The sequence below is a fragment of the Aureobasidium subglaciale genome (genome assembly GCF_000721755.1).
Source record: "Aureobasidium subglaciale EXF-2481 unplaced genomic scaffold scaffold_35, whole genome shotgun sequence".
In the NCBI taxonomy this organism is placed as follows: domain Eukaryota; kingdom Fungi; phylum Ascomycota; class Dothideomycetes; order Dothideales; family Saccotheciaceae; genus Aureobasidium; species Aureobasidium subglaciale.
In genome coordinates, this window is record NW_013566960.1 from 66914 (window position 1) to 90046 (window position 23133).

The 23133-nt window shown below is 51.3% G+C and overlaps 9 protein-coding genes across 9 annotated transcripts; 6 read left to right on the plus strand and 3 right to left on the minus strand.

Annotated features, from left to right (window-relative positions):
- Positions 1 to 361: 361 nt before the first annotated feature.
- Positions 362 to 5464, plus strand: AUEXF2481DRAFT_9017 (uncharacterized protein; the record flags this gene model as incomplete). The annotated part of the gene is made up of 4 exons (XM_013483902.1): positions 362 to 545; positions 602 to 4879; positions 4928 to 5355; positions 5414 to 5464. The coding sequence occupies 4 exons, from the start codon at positions 362 to 364 to the stop codon at positions 5462 to 5464; spliced, it is 4941 nt and encodes a 1646-aa protein (XP_013339356.1).
- Positions 5465 to 5796: 332 nt separating this feature from the next.
- On the minus strand, positions 5797 to 6183 carry AUEXF2481DRAFT_57135 (uncharacterized protein; the record flags this gene model as incomplete). Its single annotated transcript, XM_013483944.2, has 1 exon — positions 5797 to 6183. A coding segment is annotated over one exon (387 nt), but the record flags the coding sequence as incomplete, so codon positions are not given.
- Positions 6184 to 6574: 391 nt separating this feature from the next.
- On the plus strand, positions 6575 to 7397 carry AUEXF2481DRAFT_44631 (uncharacterized protein). Its single transcript, XM_013483932.1, has 3 exons — positions 6575 to 6680; positions 6743 to 6774; positions 6839 to 7397. Exons 1-3 carry the CDS (start codon positions 6657 to 6659, stop codon positions 7143 to 7145), a joined length of 363 nt encoding a protein of 120 aa, XP_013339386.1. The 5' UTR covers positions 6575 to 6656; the 3' UTR covers positions 7146 to 7397.
- A 17-nt stretch (positions 7398 to 7414) lies between these two features.
- On the minus strand, positions 7415 to 9921 carry AUEXF2481DRAFT_524862 (uncharacterized protein). Its single transcript, XM_013483968.1, has one exon. It carries the CDS (start codon positions 9695 to 9697, stop codon positions 7673 to 7675), a length of 2025 nt encoding a protein of 674 aa, XP_013339422.1. The 5' UTR covers positions 9698 to 9921; the 3' UTR covers positions 7415 to 7672.
- A 287-nt stretch (positions 9922 to 10208) lies between these two features.
- On the plus strand, positions 10209 to 11084 carry AUEXF2481DRAFT_33542 (uncharacterized protein; the record flags this gene model as incomplete). The annotated part of the gene is made up of 2 exons (XM_013483918.1): positions 10209 to 10293; positions 10354 to 11084. The coding sequence occupies 2 exons, from the start codon at positions 10209 to 10211 to the stop codon at positions 11082 to 11084; spliced, it is 816 nt and encodes a 271-aa protein (XP_013339372.1).
- Positions 11085 to 12450: 1366 nt separating this feature from the next.
- AUEXF2481DRAFT_44635 (uncharacterized protein) lies at positions 12451 to 13480 on the plus strand. Its single transcript, XM_013483933.1, has one exon. The coding sequence runs from the start codon at positions 12466 to 12468 to the stop codon at positions 13381 to 13383; it is 918 nt and encodes a 305-aa protein (XP_013339387.1). The 5' UTR covers positions 12451 to 12465; the 3' UTR covers positions 13384 to 13480.
- A 163-nt stretch (positions 13481 to 13643) lies between these two features.
- On the plus strand, positions 13644 to 14856 carry AUEXF2481DRAFT_44636 (uncharacterized protein). Its single transcript, XM_013483934.1, has 3 exons — positions 13644 to 13770; positions 13828 to 14288; positions 14340 to 14856. Exons 1-3 carry the CDS (start codon positions 13705 to 13707, stop codon positions 14656 to 14658), a joined length of 846 nt encoding a protein of 281 aa, XP_013339388.1. The 5' UTR covers positions 13644 to 13704; the 3' UTR covers positions 14659 to 14856.
- A 143-nt stretch (positions 14857 to 14999) lies between these two features.
- On the plus strand, positions 15000 to 19208 carry AUEXF2481DRAFT_70679 (uncharacterized protein; the record flags this gene model as incomplete). Its single annotated transcript, XM_013483955.1, has 1 exon — positions 15000 to 19208. One exon carries the CDS (start codon positions 15000 to 15002, stop codon positions 19206 to 19208), a length of 4209 nt encoding a protein of 1402 aa, XP_013339409.1.
- A 349-nt stretch (positions 19209 to 19557) lies between these two features.
- On the minus strand, positions 19558 to 23031 carry AUEXF2481DRAFT_70618 (uncharacterized protein; the record flags this gene model as incomplete). Its single annotated transcript, XM_013483945.1, has 2 exons — positions 19558 to 21336; positions 21379 to 23031. 2 exons carry the CDS (start codon positions 23029 to 23031, stop codon positions 19558 to 19560), a joined length of 3432 nt encoding a protein of 1143 aa, XP_013339399.1.
- Positions 23032 to 23133: the final 102 nt, after the last annotated feature.

Genomic DNA, 23133 nt, shown 5'->3' on the forward strand with positions numbered 1-23133 from the left:
CATTCGGAGAGTTTGTTCTGGTCTTGTCGAAGAAGCCGGATCGTGCCTTTTTGCAAACTTTGACTATATAAGAGGTGCCACGTTAGTCAAGACAAATCGCGCAGTGAAATGTGGAAGATTGAACGCGATTGAACAAGAACGCGGCGCGAACGGGAGAAGTTCGGGGGGAAGCCGAGGTGACGGCGGGTCGAGCTTCTCTCTTGCGCGTGTTGCTGCGCTTGCTCCAGACAAGGACAAACCATTATTCGACCCATCATCGCGTCCAAACGACCGACCACGCGCATAAATTGTGCGCAAATATCTGGAACTGGAAGCCTAGATCACAGTCCTCGTCTGGTGACGAGCAACTATCTCACCAACCATGGACCAAAACGATAGCTTGGCCAGACTCCAAGGTCTCCAGGCCGATCTTGTCGCTTTCTCCGAATCTCGCCTACCTAATGTTGACCGCTTGTGGTCTGAGTTGGAAGATAGCCTTGCCGACTTTCGCAAATTGCTGGACCGTCAGAACAAGAACGACAAAAGTCGACAGGCACTTAAGGCTGGTACGCTTGTAAAACACTCTGTTTGAGGAAACACACGCGCTGACACGTATTTTCAGATACCATCACCGTGGATGAGACTCAGTATGCTATCAATGAAGATTGGCGACAGGAGGTCATCCAAGTCGCAGACGAACTGGATTTGGATGAGCTGGATGCAGCAAAACTGAACCTCCAGTCGGAAAACACAGCGCAAGAGCTTGGGAGACCTACATCAATGGCTGCTATATTCCGCTTCCACGGCCATCGAGAAACCTTGCTCGAATGTCTGCGATTGACTATCCAACAAGCCGTCGATTGCGAGAACAAAGACGACCGCGACAAGTTCGAGGCTTGTGTCGATTACATCACCGAGAAGCCCGACGCAACTTTCTGGCGTAAGTGTGTCGATGCTATGGCCACAGTCGAGCAAAGGTTGCAGAATCTCCAGGACCGCCTGAACCAGATTGCCATGATCGGCCAGACCGCACACGGATACGCATCGGAGACGCTACAGTTCGAGAAGCAGAGTTTGACTAAACAACACGAGTCTCTGGGAGCCATCATCTCGTATTTGGTTAGATTCAAAGTCGGCATTGTGACCGTCGACGATTACCGATACCTTTTGAACAAAGCTGCTCAGCTAGGCAACCCTGACGATGTCACTCTACACTATCTGCCTGCTCTAATTAGCTGTGCTTCTGAACTCGGACCCATCGATAGAGCCGCTAGTCTGAGGGACGCTCGTGGTCTGGACCTATACTTCGCAGACAAGTCTGACAATTCGAAATGGAAGTTGCCTGATTTCCGTGCGGCTGCAAGTGTCTTCTGGCTGGCCGAATACAGCGGTCGATACATCGACAATCCTGTAGGCTCGCCTCTCAGAGGTGTGGACCTTGAAGCCGAGACAGAGGCACGTTCTCAACGCTACTTAGACGCTGTCCGCAATGGCGCTTTCGAGTTCATTCTGTTCATCTGCGCTCAAGTACGAGCGGACCTGTGGCATGACCCAGCAAAGGTCGGACTGGTTACATATCTATTGGCTGGAGCAGAACGTTTCAGAAACGGCCCAATCAAGGCTTCTGACTACTTCCAGGAAATCCTTGCCCAAAATCTGCAGACATTCGTCGAGGCCTTTATCACGAATATGCCTGACACTATTCGTAGACTGAAGTTCGAGGAAGATGAGCAGCGCCGTAATATCAGCATTCGCCAACCCCACGGCATCCCTGAACATGGTCTACATCTCGAGAGATTCCTGGTCATCATTTCGTACGCTTATAAAGGCTTTCCCGAGGCTGCTCAAACGTTCTGGCAAGATCCCGACGGCAACCTTTACGGCTTCCTCCAATGGGCCTCGAAGCGACAATCTACTCCCCGAGCCGCCGCTTTCTGCGAGATGTTCCTGTCTATTTCCGAAGACGCTGAGTGCGCCGAAGCTGCCCACAAATTCCTCATGGACGACGCAACTACAGCGATACACAAGCTTCGCCGTGGAGCTCCCCTGAGTTGGGCGCAAATTTTCAACGAGTTGAGCTTCTATGCTCCCGGTGTCAGCGAGAAGCTCACATCAAATTCATTGCAAGGCGATAGTGCCTTGGCGGGACCCCTCATCGAACCAGAGAGTGAACTCATGCTCGAGTGTTACCTGCGTCTTGTCACGCACATGTGTCGCTCGAGTGTAAGCGCGAGGACCTTTGTATTGTCTCATCCTGTGTTCAATTTACATGAGATTGTACTGAACCTTGCGGTCTCTGGTGTTTCTAACCGTCTGAAAGCCTGCACATTTATGGCTATAGTCGCTAGTTTGACAGACAAGAGCGTCGAGGCTGGATACGCGCTCTGGGACTACGTCGATTCATGGATGTATGATTCGCCCAGCTTAAGGAACTATCTCGGCACAAAGACACCTCAGAATCCTACGGTCGCAAAGGAGGGCCGTTTCCAGTCTTTACTCGAGGGATTCGAGCTGCCGAATGCATTCACCAGACTGATTCAGAGCATGGTCCTGCCTAGTCCGGAGGAGAGTAGTTTGCGCGACATGCTGCCATTCCCAGAGCAACTTGGCGCTGCATATCGCATGCCTGGCATGGAGCCATACATCGACTTCATCATGGGAAGTGTCTTCCAGGAAAGGATGGCTGATCTTCCCGATGTGAACCAGATCTGGGAACTGAGATGTACTTGCCTTGCCTTTATCTCGACATGTCTCTCCACCTTCAACGAAGACCTCGTCATCTTTGCAAACAGCACTAACATACCTGTTGATTCGATCATCTCTACCTCTTCCCTGGCCGCTTACGTTAGATTCCACCCCTTCGCTCGTGTCATGGAGTGGTTGTTCAACGACAAAGTCACGGGTGCACTTTTCGCCGCAGCTCATGAAGATGTTGACACGATCAGCGCCGCCTCTCCAGATTCACCCATGGTTGTCGCTTTGTGTCGAAGTATCGAAGTGATCAACCAAGTCCTGAAGCTCCAGTCCATCTATTTCGATGTTGTTCGACCTATTGTCAAAACTCAATACGTCGGACGTGAAAAGGCCATCGCGAATCCTGCCCTAGCCTCTTTTGAGGACGTCATCTTGAATCATGTCAACATCATTGTCGACCTTGGCCTATACTGCGGAACTGGTCACCAGGAATTGACAATGCTCTCGCTGCAACTTCTACAGAAGTTGGCAACGGCTCGCAAGCTCTCCATCGCTACCGGCACATCTTACGGAGGCAGCCGCGTGCTTGCAGCCTTGCAGCAAGACTTTGACGTTGATCGTATTGCCGCGTCGTTCATCTCCCCTCTTCAACTTGATCCCAGAGAGCTCGAATTAGGAGTAGATGGACCAGGCTTGAGCATTAAGCAGGGCATCCTGGATCTGGTCAACACCTCGCTTGAGACTGCAGCAAATCGTCCGGCTCTAGCACATTGTCTTTTGGGCTTCCGCTGTACCGATAGAATTATCAGTGTTTCACCAAATGGCCTGTTCGATAACGGAGCGTCGTTGTTCCATGCTGTAATGAAGCTCTCCGCAGATACCATTGCACTGCCAGAGGTGAACGAATTCGCGTGGCTTTCCTCGATACGTCGCACGTCCTGTCAGATAATCTCGAGACTCCTCCACTCTTCGCTGACCGAAAGGATTGTTCTGGAGGAGCTTAGGGAGTCTGGCTTCTCAGACGCCGTGGCCATTGTACAGACACCTATCAATGGCGAAAGTCTCTGGGGCAACAGGCTTTGTGCAGACCAAGACTTCCTCATCTCCGACTCCGCCGCTGTCTTCAAGGACTTCCTGACTCAACGCACCATGTTCTTTGAAGAAGCTTCTCTGGACATTCGAGCAACGATCCAGCGCAACGCCCCAACGCAACGTCAGAAGGTGTTATCCTCGTTGCTCGGCATGACTGTCTTGTCTTCCGGCGAACAAGTACAAAACGCATCAATATTCGAGTTGTTCGACTTCATCGACGTCGATATCTCACTGCCCTTCGAGATGGCCGAGAAGATCTTCATCAAAGGACTTGACTTCAGTGCGTGTAGGATGGACAAAACCGACACAGGGACCGTCTACGACCTCGCTCTTGCTAAAGAGCTGTTGCTTCTCCGCGAAGCCGATTTACGCAAGAACGGTCTTCTTTCTGAGCCCGTCGCGCAGCAACAATGCGCTGCAGAGGTCGATGCTGCTATGCTATGCTTGCAATCAGAAAACAATTACGCTTCAATTATGCTCGCTCAGCGCTCGACACTCAATGTATGGGTCAAGCTTGTTTCAATGATGCTTGCACTCGGTGACTTCCAAGCTGCGCCGAAGACTGCTTTGGCATTGCAAGCTCTCCAGATTGTCCTGCCAAAACTGGACAGGACAATCGTGGAGGACTCACCCGTCACGATCCCGCTTGCAAAGCTCACATACACATTGATGCGCGTGCTAGACTCTTCCGCTACAGACAACAACGTGGAAGTAAGTGCAGTGCATGACAGAATCACAGCGGCGTTCCGCACTGCGTTGCGTGGTATCGGTAGTGCTTCTGGCGGCACCGAGCTGCGTGAAACATGCTACCAAACCATCAGACACTTCATCAGATCAGTTTGCAGAACATCATCACCACTTCAACGTCAGACTGCCAAGATCATCGAGCATGGTGGTGAAAGATTGATGGACACAATTTGCGAAGACGTCATGTCGAGCGCAGGCAGTTGTAGAGTCTCTGCTCTAATGGTGTTGGAATCTTGCCTGCAACTGTTTCAAATGGTCAAGTCGCCATACCTAACAAAGGCGGTGACTAAGCTCAACTTCACCTCGGTGCTTGTTGATGGCATCCGTGGTATATCTGGCGAGTTCCAACAGCAGCGTGAAGGACAAGGTGAGCAATGCATGACACGACTGATGATCCAAGCTAACCATATGACAGATATCGCGACTCTTCTCTCATATATCCACACCGCTCTCTCAGTATTGCTGCGCATGTCCCACACCAACGAAGGTGCCGCCGCAATCCTTGAAGCTGGCCTCTTCAGCGCCATTCGCGACTCACAACTCTTCGCGACCGACCCAGACATCGGTCTCGACGTTGACAACGTCGAAGCGCTTGAGAACTTCTACCGTCTGCTTATCTCTATGCTGCGTATCCTCACTTCTTGTGTTGTCAGCAGAGGATCAAGAAACCAGCATGTTCTTGCACAAGCAAGAGCTTTCTTGACAGAGAACAGATCGTGCATGCAAGGTGTTTTCAAGGCTGCTGTTAGAGAAGGCCCGCAGGTTCGCCCAAGCATCAAACAGGCTCTTGAGGACCTGGTGGGTTGCTTCAGTGCGCTGATCCATGCGACGGACTTTGTAGAGGTGAGTTTTGATTCTTGTGCTAGACACGCTTGAATGTTTTTACTGACTTTTGATGCAGAGCGATGAAGTTCCCTTGGCTCAAAGGTCTTTGGGTAACATGTTTACTTAGAATAGCATAGGAACGTGATAAACAGGTGCTTCTACGGAGAAGTTTCTCTCTTGATGACAAAGTGGGTTGGTTATGTAGCATAGCGCAAGGAAAGGGTTTAAATAAATGTATCAAGCGCGAAATCACCAAATGTCCAATTACAAAATGACGAAAAGGCAACCGATATAACTGTCTTCTGACTGCATCCAGTCCTGTAAAGTGTCATTCGCTCTCTATTCCCGCCATCGTGTCTCTGTACTAATTGTTAAAAGAAATAGGTCATGCCAGACCCATATGTAAGAAAACCAATCCGTGGTTGAACACCCACCATGAACCCCCAATGCTCTCGTACCTTACTCCTCGCTCTCCTCGGTAAAAGCCTTGTAAGCCTCTGCATCCATCAAGCCCTCCACCTCTGACACATCCTTGACCTCAATCTTTGCAATCCAACCATCCTGCTCAGGGCTTCTGTTGATCGTACCAGGCTTCTCCTCCAACACAGCGTTGGCCTCCACAATGACACCACTGACCGGAGTCATGATGTCAGAAGCACTCTTTACACTCTCGACACTGCCGATTGTGTCGCCAGAGCTTACTTCGAGGGATGTGGTGGGGAGTTCGACAAAGACTACATCGCCGAGGGCGTTTGCTGCGTAGGTGGATATGCCGATCGTGCCGGTTTTGTTGTCAGGGGAGAGTTCGATCCATTCGTGGTCTTGGGTGTATTTCTTTGCAAAGGCTGAGGGAGAGGGAAAGGAGGGGTCAGTGGGGGTTGTTCTGAGGGTGGGAGTGAGTGTTGCGAATTGCTCACCAGATGATCTAGCGGAGAAGTTGCGACAGAGTTGTGCATTGGGGATGCAGCAGGTGAAGGTGGGCTTCGTGGCAGTAGCCAACGAGCGACGGAAGACTGAGCGAGCGATTGAAGCCATTGTGAGTCTTGTTGCCTTTTGTGCAAAGAGTTGATGCTCAAGTAAAAGAAGACAGCAATGAGCTAATGCCAGATAGTGACGAGAGCGCCAAGAGCTCCGGGGAAGTTCGAATGCGGGAAACGGGAAAAGGGTTCGCGCAAGCAGAGGCAGCCGACATCAAAAGATAAGATAAGATTGAAATTTGTTCCGCCATCCGAGTCGAGACGTCTGTTGCGCGCATACCGAGCGCAAGCAGTCGAGATTCAACAAAGTACATTACACACACTCTTCACACAACACACATAATGCTTTACGAACTCATTGGCGTAGTATGTCCACTCGCTCTACTCTCCCTCTACTCATTTGCGCAGTCAAGCTAATAGTCCTCAAGGTCCGCCCAGGCAACCTAGCCGAAGTTCGCGAGTCCGTCTTCCCTCTCCTCTTACCACCATCCCCCCTTCCTCTCTAACCTCTCCTTCCCCCACAGAATCGCAAAAACAACCGGCAACATCGTCCTAAACGCTGGCGGCGTAGTTCGCGGCATCACAAACTGGGGCGTCTTCCACCTCCCCAAACCCATGAGAAAACACAACGCCACCCACAACACAGGCCACTACTTTGTTGTCCGCTTCGACAGCAGTGCGAGAACACAACACGCCGTGAGAAGAACACTTGGCTTGGATCCGAGAATGTTGAGGTATTCGGTGGTCAAGATGGGAGGCACGTTGGAGGAATTGAGGAGCGTGGTTGGTGAGGTGCAGTGGAAGGCTGATCCTGATGCTGTGCAGAATTGAGACACGGCGAAAGAAGAGAAAAGAAAATCAAAGAGTATGGGCATTTTCTGCAGGGATTACAGGCGTTGGGGGTCGCATTCTTCTTTTTGGGTGTGGGTTCGTCTGGAAAAAAGAGATGAAATGATCATACATCTGACAGACTGTAGAGTCTTTCCTTTTTGCTGAGTAATGCTCCATGAAGCATTTTGTACAAATATCATCTGCTCAAGAATATGAGCTGTAACAAAAAATTGTCACCAACTTACTGCTCCCACCTCTTTGGCTTTTGTTTTAGACATGGTCTCAGTCCTGAAGTCTTGTCTACGTGTCTCAATGTATTAGAACAGTTGGAAGGCATCTGTGTCTGCCCGTGACCTCTCCCTGATATCACATAGACCCTACTATCGCACAAGAATCTTGTCATGTTTCTGAAGTATGAAAAAGAAGTGAATACTGTCGTAGGAGAAGATACCGCCTCGTGTCCCATCGCATGTTATTACAAAAGCTGTCAATTCGTCTCCAAAGTCCCTCTTCTGCCCCGATCCTCCTTACGGAGAACTATCCCATCGACCCTGCTTGGCATTTCTAGCAGTATCGATCTCCTTCTTAAAGTCAGAGTACAACGCCTTGATCTTGCCCTGCTCCTCCATGATATCCACAATCTTGTTGGCATGCTTTCTGCGCTTACGAATGCTCCAACCATCGCGCTTAACGATGAGTTTGGGAGTGTTCCAGCCCGCGCTCTCGAGATATTCCACGACCCATTCGTAGAGATGCCAGCGCCAGTGTTGGAGTGAGTGAGCGGTCTCTGCGTTGCTCATGCAGAATTTGCCGAGGTAGAAGACTGTTTCTTCGGGCAGGATCTGACGGCCTTGGGAATCGTAGTTCACAGGTGCGTTTTCGTCTACACTGCTCTCGGAGCTGGACTCATCGTCTTCGTCAGAGTCATCGTTGGAGTCCTTGCGTGGTGCTACAGGCTCCAGCGAGTTCTTGTCGTAGGGCTTGCCCTCGAACTTTACTTCGTAGGTCGCAGGATGTCCTGATCTGTTGCAAGCATCACACTTGTCACGACCGAAATGATCTGACGATTTTCGATCGAGACGGGCAGACAGGAGATCTGGTCTTGCCTGGAGTGCCAGCGTGAACCGAGCCGTCCATGCTGCAGATTGGAACTTGGAACCTGCCAATCCCTTGACCTCGTCATCGAGCTTCTTGAAGGTCAAATCGTAGATCTCGTCGTCCATCTGGAAGGCGGGGTTGATCTTCTTTTGAACCATCCAGTCGATGGCAAAGCGGAAGAGGTCTTTTGCTTTCATCGAGGCATAGCGAGTGAAGGCGATGGGAACATTGTTTGGGACACCGAGCGGACCGTCATCCTCAATGATAAAACCTTCGTCTTCCTCGTCTTCGGCGAACATTTGTTTGCGGGTAGTCCTGTGAGTCGATGGCTCCGGCAGTTCGTCGTCTTCGTCTTCCTGATCAGAGGTTTGGTCGTAATCATACTCTTCGTCGTTGTGCTGTTCCTCGTCTTCCTCGTCCTCTTCATCCTCATCTTCGACGAGACTGCTCATGGGTGCGCCTCTTCTGGCCTTCAGACGTTCTAGCGCTAGTCGACGAGCATTTTTTTGTGAAGAAGACTTGTTTCTTTGTGAGACGCGAACTTCTGTGTCACTACCACTAGAAGCCAGATCCACCAGATCGTTCTCCAACTCTTGCTTTTCTTCCTCGGTGATTGTGCTCATGGGTGCTGCTTCTTTGCCACGTCGAAGTCGTTTGCGTGACCTTGATGATGGTGGCTCGTCAGACAGATCGCGATCTGAATCGTCTTCTGGTGACGGTGCTCGCTTCTTCGTCGATAACGACCGCTTTCGAGAACCAGTGATGACAACGTCACTGTCGTCGTCTTCGTCGTCGGGAACGAGTGAGAGCGGAGACGAGCTCTGCGCTTGACGTTTGCGTTTGCGGTTCACTGCCGGTGTAGTTGGTAGGTCATCTTCACTGTCGTTATCCGAGATGACTGTAGCTGGTTCCTGTTCGAACTCTTCTTCCACGTCCGGCGTTGGTGACTTCTGCTTCTGTCGTCGCTGCTTCTTCTGTCTCTTCTTCAACATCTTCGGTGGAGGTTGGTCAGACTCGTCGCTTGAATCGGGATTCGCCTGCTGTTGTGTTCCGAAGAAGCCAGCTCTGACTGGCTGTGCGTGGTTGATGGCTCTGGGGCTCGATGGTGTAAGATCAAGCTTCTGCTGTTTCTTGTGACTTTTCCGGCTTGACAGTCTCGGGGTCGGTCTCAGTTCGTCGTCGCTGACTACAGAGGCGCCGAAGGAGTTACCCGGCCCTGTGGCGTCAGGTGTCGGTGGTAGGATCTTGTCAGGAATCTGCGAAGTGTGTGTAGTTGCAAGGGACGAGGCTCCAGGCGCATCATGCACTTTGCGTCTCTTGATGGGGCTGGCTCCCTCGAATCGAACCGTTGCTGCACGGTCGCGAACTGACAGGCTCATGTCTGGTGGAGCGGGCGACGAAGTCGGTAATGGATCAAAGGTCAGCCTCGTCTGTCTTTTGGATGAGCGAGGCATATTGGTGGCGCAAAGAGTGAGCGAACCGAGTGGATCCTGTTTGGCGTGCTTCTTGTCCAAGGGTTGATAAAGATGATCGAGTTTTTAGTCCTGTCCCAGATTTCAATCTTAGCAACACCTGCAATGGTGTATTCCGTCGCCGTGTAACACCGTTATGTGAAAGTTAGTTTCTTGCGAGGCAGAAAGCTGGAAGACGCGATGCGGCCGAGCGTGTTCTCACGCGGTCAGCTGAATCGGGAAAGTTGATTGATTCGTGGCTGCGTCATCGATCAACGACATCACCAATTAGGATGCAAGGATCATTGACAAAATGCTTTCCTTTTTCCAGTCGACAAGGGCGCCCTGGGATGTGGATTGATCTCCTAGACTATCTTGTATAGACTTACGCATGAGCTTTTGGTCCGGTTGCTGGAGGAAAGACATATTCGTATTGGAGCATAGATACATGACATTCAGCACCTCGAGCATATCTGCCAAAGGAAGGAAAACCGGTCATAGAAAATCAGTCATAATGGCAGGTCCTCAGGAAGCCATAACAGAGGATGAGATCAACGGAATGGAGCTTCCCAATACAAAGGCGGGCCCCAGGAATGCATGTAAGTGCCTTAAGCTTGCCAGCCTTGTTCGCTCCTCATCCTCATTCTCATTGTTGACAGTCACAGAAATCATGTCTAAAAAGCCCATCTATCCAAAGTATTCTGAAACAACAAAGCATAGTTCGAACCAGAGCTTTCCAAACAGAAGAGATGGTCTAGCTGCATACACAGCCGACCCCTATGCTTACAAGGCCGTATTGTTCAACAATGACAAGGCGGTCATCATCGAGGATATGTTTCCAAAGTCATCAATTCATCTGCTCGTTCTCCCAAAGTCCGAGCGCAAGGTGCTACATCCATTCGATGCATTCGAGGATCCCAAGCTCCTCGCGAATATCAAGGTCGAAGTCGAAAGAGCCAAGAAGATGGTGGCGAGCGAGCTGCGACGGAAGTACGGACAGTTTTCAAAGTCAGAACAACCACGTATCGCGGCCAGAGATGCAGACGACGCGCCGGATGACCTTCCAGAAGGTCGTGATTGGATGAAGGAGATCATCACTGGTGTCCATGCAGTACCGTCCATGAACCACGTTCACGTTCATGTGCTTTCAAGAGACATGGTGAATGAATGCCTCAAGAGAAGCGCGCATTATAACAGCTTTACCACATCCTTCTTGGTTCCGTTGGAGAAGTTTCCCTTGGCAAAGGATGACCCTGTTCGAGAGATTGGATATGGACCCTGGCATGCTGTCGATCTAATCTGTTGGCGATGCAAACAGAACTTTGGTAACAAGATGTCCAAGTTCAAGGTGCACCTGGCGGAGGAGCACGACAAGTGGAAGAGGGAGTAGAACTTGATGAGTTGCCAGTGGGCGACCAGGATAACGTTGACTGGTCATCGAAGATCCCAGTAAGTGGCGAGTTCCTGGATTGCTCCAAGCCAAGTCATTGACAAAGGATTGTATAGACTAAGGAATTTGCGTATTAATACTTGGGTGTTCCCTTACGTCAAGGATGGAGAACAACGATCATGTATTCGATTACTGGGACGCATGATATATCATGCAAGTCAGGTGAATTGATGCATATCGTATCAACGCATTGGTTGTGGTTGACCGCTGGACGCGGGTTGCCGAACGTGCATGTGTCATTTGTGACGAATCGAGATATGCAGCGAGTACGATCTTCAAGGGAGCCGGCATCGTTTGTAGCATTGTGAGACTTGACGGGCTGTTGTTGCTACTCCAGAATTGCCAAAAACGAGGTCGAATTCGAGATTCTTTTTTAGTCGAAACTCCCTCACACCCCGTCAAACGGACGCCGAAATTGCTTGATCCGAACCGCCGCTGCTCGATCCGCCAACACTCGGGTTCCTGCACTTACCTTCACTCGTAGCTTCCTTGTTGACTTGCCAGTTTTCGCCTTGAGAATCTGCACCATCGCGCATCAATTTTCCGCTCGATTACTACCCCATCATCACTCATTCACTTTACCTCCTGACCTCCACTACCCGCGATGGCGCCTTCGCAGTTTTTCAATCCAGCCGAGTTCGTTGAAGATGTTGCTCTTGCCGAGTTGGTCCGACAGTACGACATCACCAAGATCCTCGACGGCCAAAAGGCGAGCTTTCTCGAGGTAAGTGACTAAAGCCAGTGATCATACAAGCCTTGAGCTAAGGATGGCAGACCGTGATGGAACGTCTAAAGCACACGACGAGCGAACTGGCGCACTCTCTTGTCGCGCATGATAGGGAGATTGCATACATGCAGCAGAAACTCAACAGCCTTGGACGCGATGGCGACTGCAGCTCCTCATCCTTGGAGAGTAATCCTTATGTTCTGGTACTAATCGATGGGAACGAACTCATATTCCGAAACGACTTCTTGAGTCGAGGCGATAATGGCGGTCGTCGCGCAGCCCAAGCCCTAAGCCAGGCTATCAACGAATATACCTTCTCCACCATCGATACGCTGCCCATCAATGTCAAAGTCGTCGTTCGTATCTATGTCGATTTGGAAGATTTGTGCAGTGTTAGTCTTCGTGCTGGCTTGGTCGGTCACAGCAGCCAGATCAAAACATTTGTTCGTGGACTGTGCCAAGACAGACCTCTGTTTGACTTGGTCGATGTCGGCATGCAGGGCCACGCAGTCGTATTTGACAAGATGGAAGGTTCGTAATATGTCCTTGGCCAGTACTTCTGCGCATCCTGACGAGCACACAGAACATCTAAGGATGAACATTGCCGATACCCACTGCAAGCATATTCTCTTTGGCTGTGAGGACGGTGAGATCTATGCACCCATACTAAGAAGACTCCCGGAGACCCTTGGGAACCAGCGTCGCATTACCTTGCTCCATGGTACGCAGCCCGACAGATGGCTTGCAGCGCTCGGTCTTGCTTGTACTCAGATGCAGGACATCTTTCGTAACACAAAAGTGGACACTCACATGGTAGTCGGCCATGTCCCCCAGGCAGATTCTTTGCCAGCTCTTGCCAGAGGAGGTGTTTCACCTCCATCGTCATCGCCCACGACATCGCGATCTGGTTCACGCACGGCAAGCGGTAACTCACGCCCAGGCGTCCGGCAAATCCATAGTCGTCAGATCTCGGATAGCTCAGATCAATCAACCGATGTGTTAGCAGTTCCGGGCACACCAAAGATAGGCTCATGGGCCATGGCGGCAAAGAAGGGAGCGGCAGTCAAAGTGCCACCCAAAGACACGATCAAAGAGAAAGAGCAATTTCCGACCGACTACGTACCTCGTAACAAGGCAGGTCAACGAATCGATCCACCTACGCCGGAGTTTAAAAAGGACGAAGTCAACCGTCTGAAGAAGCTGAAGCTGTGCAACGCATTCCATCTCCGTCATGGTTGTCCATACCCCAAGGGCAAATGTGAACACGATCATACATACAAGTGTAACCCAAAGGAAGTCGAGACTTTGAAGCTTGTTGCACGTATGTCGGCGTGTATCCACGGTAGTGAGTGCTCAGATGTTAGTTGCATCTATGGACACCGCTGCCCATTTCCCGAGAGCAGAGAGGGCAGTATGAGAGGAAGAGCTTGTATCAACGGCGAGAATTGCAGATTCCCGGCAGAAATGCACAACATGGACTTGACTATCGTCCGTCGTCTGAAGATTACTTGAGAAACAGCGTGGGACCGGTTGAGCAACGGTATCGACTGAACAGTGAAGGACCAGCTGTATTGATAGGGAAGACGTCAGATAGCACAGAATCAACACACTCCTTCATTGACGGAATTGGCAAGTGATGGTGCGATTGGTGCTTGGTATGGAATACTCGAGTGTCAAGGGATGGAGGAGGGGTCAAGGCCTCAGTGAGCTGGTGCGCCAAGGAGAAAGCTCGAGCCGAGTGGAACGGGGCCACCTTGCACTTCGATACATCTGTCTTCTTGTCCTGCCCCTCTGTGATCTTCTCGAAGACATTGTATACCACACATACTCAAAATGGTGTCTATGAAGCTCAGCGCACTTGCGCTCTTTGCATTGAATGCTTTCTCTGCCTACGCTCAGGTTGGTCGCATGTCAATGACAGGCGCATGAGGATTCACAGCTGATGACGTTTACCAGGCCGCCGAAGTCGAGCAGGAGATCCAGGAGCCTACCCTCCAGCAGTCGCCTAGATTGAACGTCGATGTCTCTGTTTCATTCCCCAGCTCAGAGGTCTTTGGTGTCAAGCTCGTCAACGGCCACGCGACCAACGCCGTTCTGTCCATTGCCAACCATGAGACGGCACCCATTCACCTTCGCTTCGTCGGCGGTTCTCTCTTGACCCCCTCCGGAGCACCCGGAGCTCCCGACCCACCCAAGGCTCTCAGCAACTTGACCAGCACCAAGTACGACTTGTTGGTTCCTGCTGGCGAGAAGGAGACTGCCACTTACAGCTTCGCTGTTGACATGCACCCCAAGGATGTCAACCTTAACCTGGCAGCTGTCTTCCAGGACCAGGCTGGCATGCTCCACACCTTCCCTGCTTACAACGGCACCGCCTCTGTTGTTGAGGCTCCCACCAGCTTCTTCGATCCTCAGATGTAAGCCTCTTTGCGCACATAGTCCAATGAGACGAGCTAATGGTGCCACAGCATCTTCCTCTACCTCGTTCTCACTGGTGTCTTCGCCGGTACCGTTTACTTCATCTACAACACCTGGGTTACCACCTTCTTCCCCCAGAAGAAGAGAGGCGGCAAGGGTGGTGAGCGCGCCAAGCGCTCATCCGGTGGCACCAAGAAGGTCGACCCCGCTGACCAAGTCGCCGTTGTCGGTGCTGATGGCCCTGCTGTCACCAGCGGTGCTATGGCTTATGACGAGTCTTGGATCCCTGCCCACCACTTGTCTCGTCCTCAGGCCAAGCGCGTCGCATCTGGCGCCAAGCCTAGATCGAGAAGCAGACCTGCCGCATAAACAATCAGTTCAGGTCATTGAGCATCTCGTGTGAAGAAAACGAGAGCTTGGAAAGATTTGTATATTGCATGGAGAGGATGTATTCTAGCACCAAAAAGGAAAGGGCAAATTTAGGATAGCACAGCTCATTTCGAGATGGAGCGAATGGCAAAACGATCATTACGCCTTTTATCCCATAGCCTCAGTCGATTACGCCAGATGTTTCGTGAATAATGGCTCTCGACCTCTCACATCTGCATTCATGCCAAGTGACCCCAGATTCCTTATCTCCGCCTTTCGCCGCCATCAAAGTGAATTATTTATTGATCGCGCAAGATAGTGGACCTGTCCTGAACAAGAATATGGTCAACAAACCTCACGCTCCCAGGAGCAGTACCAAGTCAAGCAAGAAGACAGCTTCGACCGCCGCGACCGCAAATGGCGAAGATACGAGCTACATAGTCTTCTCCAACGGCAAGGACTCGAAGAAGAGCAAGAAGAACGATCTCACACCACCAGCCGCTGCCAGTTCTGCGGCTCCTGCTAAGGGCAAGGGAAAGAATGCTGCTCCTGAACTGGATGTCGCAGGCGACCCTGTCAAGAAACCCGACACAAGGACCCTGATCGGTGGACAATCATGGACAGGAAAACTACCCGTCAACATGCTCTCCGAGCACTGTCAGAAGCAGAAATGGGAGAGGCCTGAATACACTATGCATCGCTCGTCAGATCCGCCAGGTCAGATTGCATCCGTCATCCTACGCTGGAAGAACCCAAAGACGCAGGAAATGGTTAGGCTACCACCCATGTCGCTTCCTCCGGCGAAGAGGTCACTGGGTGTACAAGAGACAGCTGTGGAAGCCAGACACTTTGCCGCTACCTATGCGCTGTACCGAGTCGCCAACGCGAAGAACTTACACATGATGATGCCGCCAGATTATCGCGACTTGTGGAAGGGAGAATTCGCAGAGATGAGAAAGGAGGCCACGAAAGAGGGCATGGGATGGCTGTATGCTGCAGATCCTTTCCAGGCGCGAAAAGAATGGGATGATGAAAGAGCTGCGAAAGAAAAGAAGAGACTTGAGAGGGAGAAACAGATGGAAGCCGAGAAGAAGGATAACAGTACGCCTGGCGTGAACAAGAACCCTGGAAAGGGCTGGACAAGAGCCCCAAAAGTCGAAATGGGCAAGAAAATGCGCAGAGACGTTGAAGCCTTGGTCAGACAGGCTGCTCCGTGGAATCCTCATGGTGTCACTCTATCCAACGCCGAGAAGAAGCATATTGTCCAGGATCTGTCAAAACTCGGCTTCCGCCCTGCTCACGTTGAAGAAGCGACGGAAATCTGCAAGGACCGTGAAGAGACTATTGAATGGCTGCTGATTCACGTTCCGGAGGACGATCTGCCGAAATGGAGTTTGCCTGAAAACTATTCTGCTGGTGTCTCGATGGCTAGTAGCGATCTTGCACGCGAAGGCAAACTGAAACGTCTTGCGATCACTGGCTATGCAATGGAGCTTTGCGAAGAAGCGCTCGACGAGGCCTCGGGCGATGAAGCCAAGGCAGCTGGGGGACTACAACACAGACTTCTGGGCAGCCGGGACTCATCAGCCCTTGCCTCTACTACTGATAGCCTGAATCTCTCGCACGATATAGAGGTGTGGGAGGAAGAGCAAGTCATCCTGGCTTCAATCTACAGCGACAGATATAAGTCAACCAAGACTTCCTGTCAGATTGTCTTAGAGGTTGCCGACAAGCCGAAAGAGCGCATAGTCCTCCATGCTCGGAAACCAAGCGCTGGATATCCAAATGTCGTCCCTGTTCTGTCCATTGAGGCCGCTTTGCCAGCATACATCCGTTTGAGTATACTCAAGCAAGTCCTACTGCAAGCTCAGTCCGACTTCCTCGGCGAGCAAATGCTCTTCAACCTTGTCGATTGGTTGGAGCATGAGATCCCAAACATCATTGCCAATCCTGGTAGACTCAGCAGCATTGCTTCAGTCTCTTCAACTTCAGCTGAGCCCGACGCCGAGATTGCAAGCCGTAGACGTCAACGTCCAAGACGTATGCCTAGACCTATCAACTGGCAACCTTCATCACAGCAAAGTCAGAGAATGCTATCAGACTGGCAGGCCAGACAGAACACGCCTGCACAACAACGTATGATGGTGACAAGACAAGGTCTGCCAGCCTGGAAATTACGGAACACTATTGTCGAAGCTGTCACATCGTCACAAGTCACCATCATCTCTGGTGAAACTGGTTCAGGAAAGTCTACACAGTCTGTTCAGTTTGTCCTTGATGACATGATTAGACAAGGGCTCGGAGAAGCGGCGAACATCATCTGTACACAACCTCGCAGGATTTCTGCTTTGGGATTGGCAGATCGTGTCGCTGATGAGCGTTGTGTCAAGGTTGGTGAAGAGGTTGGATATTCCATCAGGGGAGAATCAAAGCAGAAGCCTGGTACTACGAAGATCACCTTTGTTACCACTGGTGTGTTGCTCAGACGACTGCAGACATCTGGCGGCAAGCAGCAGGATGTTGTCGATGCTTTGGCTGATGTCAGTCATGTAGTTATCGATGAGGTCCACGAACGCAGTCTCGATACTGATTTTCTCATGGTACTGTTGAGAGATGTGTTGCAAGTTCGCAAAGATCTCAAGCTTATTCTGATGTCTGCCACTCTGGATGCAGAAATCTTCAAGAGCTATTTTGCAGGCAATATGTCTGTCAGTACCGTCGAGATTCAAGGCAGGACCCATCCTGTTCAGGACATCTATCTGGATGATATCCTCCGCATGACTGGCTTTGCCGGCGGCATCACAGAAGAAGGTGACGAGGATGGCGGCAAAGAGCCTACTATGGGTGCAGCTCTCCGCAGCGTCGGCATGAAGATCAACTATGACCTCATCTCCGACACCGTACAAACCATCGACGAGCAGTTGGGCTCACAAGACGGCGGTATTCTCATCTTCCTACCCGGTGTAGCAGAGATCGACCGCACGCTCAAGACACTACAACATCTCCATCACATCCACGCTCTGCCCCTTCACGCTTCCCTCCAACCAGCAGAGCAAAAACGTGTCTTTCCTCCTGCACCAGCTGGCAAGCGCAAAGTCATCTGCGCTACCAACGTTGCAGAAACCTCCATCACAATCGAAGACATTGTCGCCGTAATCGACAGCGGTCGTGTCAAGGAAACCAGTTTCGATGCTGCAAACGGCATGACCAAGCTCGAAGAAGTATGGGCTTCTAGGGCGGCGTGTAAACAACGCCGCGGTCGTGCTGGTCGTGTTCGCGCAGGAACTTGCTATAAATTGTATACCAAGCAAGCGGAAAGTACCAAAATGGCTGAGCGACCGGATCCTGAGATCCTGAGAGTGCCGCTTGAACAGTTGTGTTTGAGTGTTAAAGCTATGGGCGTTTTGGATGTCCCTTCTTTCCTTGCGAGGGCCATCACTCCACCTTCTACACTGGCGGTTAGCGGTGCTTTGACGACTTTGCATCGCATGGGTGCTTTGGATGGTGCGGAGCTTACGGCTCTAGGTCGTCATCTCAGTTCCATCCCTGCTAATCTCCGCTGTGGCAAGTTATTGATATATGGAGCTGTGTTTGGCTGTTTGGACGCTTGCCTCACCATCGCATCCATTCTCACCGCACGCTCGCCTTTCGTATCACCTCCAGCACGTCGCGATGAAGCCAAAACAGCTCGTTTGACTTTTGCACCCGGCGGCCAAGGCGATCTCCTCTGCGACCTCCGCGCCTTTGAACTCTGGACCCAGAAACGCGCTGAAGGCATCCCCTCATCATCTCTGCGTCAATGGTGCGATGTAAACTTCCTATCCACACAAACACTGTTTGATATTCAGACCAATCGACGCCAATACATGTCTTCTCTTCAGGAAATCGGGTTTTTGAATAACGCTACCTCTGCATCAAGCTCTACAGATCACAATGCCAGAAACAACAACACGGCACTCATCCGCGCTTTGGTAGCCGCAGCCTTTTCACCCCAAGTCGCACGTATAGAATTCCCGGATACAAAATACGCGGCCTCGGTCTCTGGAGCCATAGCTCTAGACCCGGAAGCAAAAACGATAAAATATTTCAGAGAGCCCAATGCTATTGCTGCTCCTTGCCTCCCTGGAAAATCCACACCCTCACAACCAGAGCAGGGAAATTCGAGATTGTTTATCCATCCCAGCAGTACCTTATTCTCCTCGGCGCCGGGAACCAATTTCCCACCGTCCACGGCGTTTTTGGCATACTTCTCCCTCTTGTCGACCTCGAAGACATTTATTCGCGATCTTACGCCTTTTAACGCGTACACTCTGCTCTTATTCTCTGGGGATATTGCTTTGGATACACAGAATAGGGGGTTAGTGGTTGATGGCTGGATAAGATTGAAAGGGTGGGCGAGAATTGGTGTGTTGGTGGGGAGATTGAGAAGTATGTTGGATGCAGTGTTGGAAGGCTTGGTGGAGAGACCGGGTGAGCAGTTGGGAGGCAGGGAGAAGGGGCTGGTGGATTTGGTTGCTAGATTGGTTGAATTGGATGGATTGGATAGGTAGGTCTAGACCCAGAGACCTGCTGGAAGGGAAAGGGACCTTGCTGCATAGATATGCATACAGCACGTTCTTATCCTTGATGGATGCGGTATGCTTCGGTTCTCTAAACTTGGCACAGAAAACAAAACACACACTGATCAGAAAAAAAACTGCAACGAGATGGCAACCCGTATACATGAAGCCAGGGCGAAACAGGCACCAGAAAAACCAGACTCTGCTGATCACAAGCCGTGCACACAACAAAGCTGTCAAAATGCAGTATATTCTCGAGATACTTCGACACGCTTGGGCCAAAGAGACTGACAATCTCATCACTGGCACGCAAAATTTTCGATCTTTTCCTTGATCTCCATCACTCCTGCTCTCCAACACTATAGTACCCCCTAAATCTTGCATTCCCCTCAACCCTACAATCTTTGATCGCCCAAAAACAAGCCATAACCAACATCGGGAACCTAATAGTAAAGTACCCCAGATAACCCTCAGGCAAACTTCCCACCCTCTTCTTGACGTCCGCACTCATGTCCTCATAATGATTCTTCTTGTTGCGTAACGCGCGGAGAAGATCCAGCATTTTGGCGCCGTTGTATTTACGTTGCTTGCCGAGAGTGTCCAGGAACATGCGGTCGAGTTTGCGTTGCCAGTCCTTGTCCTTTTTGGCGTCGATTACCATGTCGGCGTAAGATTCTAGGTAGCAGAGGTGTGGGGATGGTGGGTCGCGGGGTTCGTGCTCGAAGTGGTCGGATACGTCACAGAGGAAATCGAGACGTTTCTTGGAGGACCAGAAGAAGGGGTGGCAGAGCACTTGTTGAGCTGAAGGACGGTCTTCGGGGTTGTGGGCCAACATCGCAGTGATCAGCTGGCGTGGCTCTTCGGTGTCGGAGCCTAGGTCGAGCTTGTGCATGTTTTGGAGATTGTTCTTCTTGATGTTGAGTTCACGCATTTGCATCCAGCCTTCTTTGTCGTCGTAGGGATGATCGCCGCCAGTCAAAACCCAGAAAAACAGGCATCCGAGAGAGAAGATATCTGCTGCTCGCTTGACACCTCCCATTGTTCCGCCGGTGGAGCTTTCACTAGTACCAGGATGTGAAATGTTACTGTGGCCATTATTAGAGGCTGTATCCTTGGGTTGCGAGATGAGCTCTGGCGCCTTCCATCCACAGGTACCAGCATTACTTGTAGGGTCAATCAAAGTGCTGACATTCTCTGGAAGAGTCTTGCACAGGCCGAAATCTGAAATGACCAGACGAAGCTCGTTGGGTCTATTTGGCTTCGGGAAGGCAATGAGAATGTTTTGGGGCTTGATGTCTCGATGGATGATGCGAAGATCGTGAAGGTGGTAAAGTCCTTTCGCAAGCTGATAGAGAGCGCCACGGGCGTCGCGTTGAACAGCTTGAGCCAGTGACTGAAGCTGTTGGTAGCGGATTTCATCGCGAGTATCAGGGAGATTGAACAAATCCCACAGACTTGCTTGGCAAAGTTCAACAGCGATGTACAGGAAGTGTTGATCCTTTTGCTGACAGTAGTAACGGATCACGTTCTTGTCATGATCGCTCTGCTGAAGGAAAGACACCTCCTGTGAAGCCAGCTCGTAATACTGCGAAAGCATACGTTTCACCGCCACCTCACGACCCTCAAATTTGCCCTCAAACACGCATGTTCCTGCACTTCCGTGCCCGATGATCCGATCTGTATCAATGGTGAGGTTGTTGATTTGAATCTTGCCAGATACGTTGGGGCTTTCAGAAGCGTCAACACTGATGACGTCCATACCATCAATTTTCGAGAGAGCCTTCGGACCAGGTGTTGCGATGACGCCATTGTTTTCCTTGTCGCTGTTGCTTTGACTGTTTTCACGGCGACGTTGTTGTGCTTCGAGTTGTTCCGCTCTCTTTTCCTTGGCTTTTCTGCCACCTCGAACACCACGGGTGGCCTTCTTCTTGGGCTTGACAGGGGTCTGATCTTCTGCAGGTGTGTCCACTTCTGGCGGTGTCGGAGTTGAGGCACGGGCTGGCGAGTCGACTTTGGCCTCAACCGGCACTTCCGCGACAGGTTCCGGCTCCGTGATCTTTTCTGCTTCACCTTCTCCTTGAGGGAAAATGGTCTCCTGCGCAGGTTCTGGGAATCGCACCTTGCGATCTAGGGGTTCGACTTGAGAAGAGCTCTCATCCACAATCTCGCTGGGTCCGGAAGTCACAGGAATAGGCGCCTCTTTCATCTTGATAGGCTCGGGAGCCTGACGCTGTATGACTTTTTGCACGTCGACCCATCGAGACACAATAGCGAACAATCCCACAAGGGCAAGCAAGGCGATTAGTCCCGATGACGTGAGTCCCGCCCAAGCATTCACTGCATTGGGTAGCATTACTTGGGCATTATCCGTGTTGTAGGCATTTGGAGATCCGAGGACCGATTGATCAGGACCGCCAATAGTGAGTATTTCGCTCTGGTCCTGACTCATTGGGTGAAGAGGGTGAATACCGACCAGACTTGCTCTTTGCTTAGCCGGATTGAAGATGCCCGCTGGAAGCGCATATCCCTGCGTGTAGCAAACGGCGTTCGAGGCGCCGTCGGTGACGGTAGGATACCTGAGCTCGGACATTGCGTACCAACTGCCGGACTCGGTGCAGTTGACGAAGACCTTGTCTTGCTCAATTGTATCATCTCCAGCAGGACCGATGGGCTGTGGAAGAATGACAAGCGAAGCATCTAGATCTTCTTCGTCAAGCGGTCTAACAATGTCGTACACGCGAGCTACGGGTGACGAGAACTTTTGCTTGTATAGGATGGAGTTGCCGAAGCGGCTTGTTTCTCTGTAGTCGACAGCGACGACACTGCCATCATGCTGTGTGTAGATGTATTTGCTGTCCATGGTAGAAGCGTATTGGTTGTGCAAATCCTTGTCGCGGTTGTTGGGACCCCATTCAAAGTAACGGATGGTGCAGATGGGGTTGCCAGTCATCTTATCTGCGATCGAAACGGTGTATTCTGTTCTGCCCAAGGTAAGGGTTCCGATCGTCTCGCATTCGTTGTCTTCAAGTGAGCCAAGACCGTCAACGCGGCGACAGTTTTGATCGTTGCTAAAAGTGGAAGCGCTTGAGCTGAACATCTTGAGGATCTTTCCATTGGATGCGTCGACTGTGTACAAAGTATTCTTCTTGTCGGCGGTGTAAACCACGGGAGGGTCTTCGCCGGCGTAGGGAGACAATTCTTCAACGAGCTGCTTGACAGACAAGCCTAGTTTCTGCATGCCGTTCTGTGGCTCCGAGGAGTAGACGTACAGGCTTCCGTCTTGAGAGGGCTCGACGATCCAGATGAGACTGGTCTCGGGTTGAGACTCGGGATCAGAGTCGTTGTGATGGTAGACGGTCTCGATCATGGGCCTGTCAGCCTCAATCTCCCATCGTGGGGCGCCGGTTCTGCGGTCGCGTGCGTGTAATTTTCCATCAACGGTCGCCAGGAGAATAATATCCTCGACTTGCCAATCCTGCAGAGACCGCGCCGGGTGTCGCGAAGAGAGAGCACCGGACGAGGCCGATGATCGTGCAGGAGGTGCTCGGACGGCCGGGAGTGAGTCGGCTGGAGCAAAAGTCGCAAGGGCGCGCTCGATTGAAGGGTCGATTGCGGTGTCTTTAAGGTGTTTGTGGTTGTGGGTAGATCTCAGTTCTGGCGAGGAGCGCGAGTTGCTGAGCTGTGGGCGTTTGCGGAGGTTGGCATTGTTGCTGCCAGACTGCTGCTGCTGAGCAGTGGCTATGAGAGGCAGCCATACGAAGATGCAGATCAGAGCATTGCCGAGACTCAGTGCTGGAGGTCTTCGACGAGGCATGTTTCGAGAATCAGGTTCCAGCCTTGTCGAGCATAGGACGAGTGGTCGGGGGTGGTGTTTAGACCTCAGTGGCTCTTCGCACCCATGGGAGATGCCAGGATG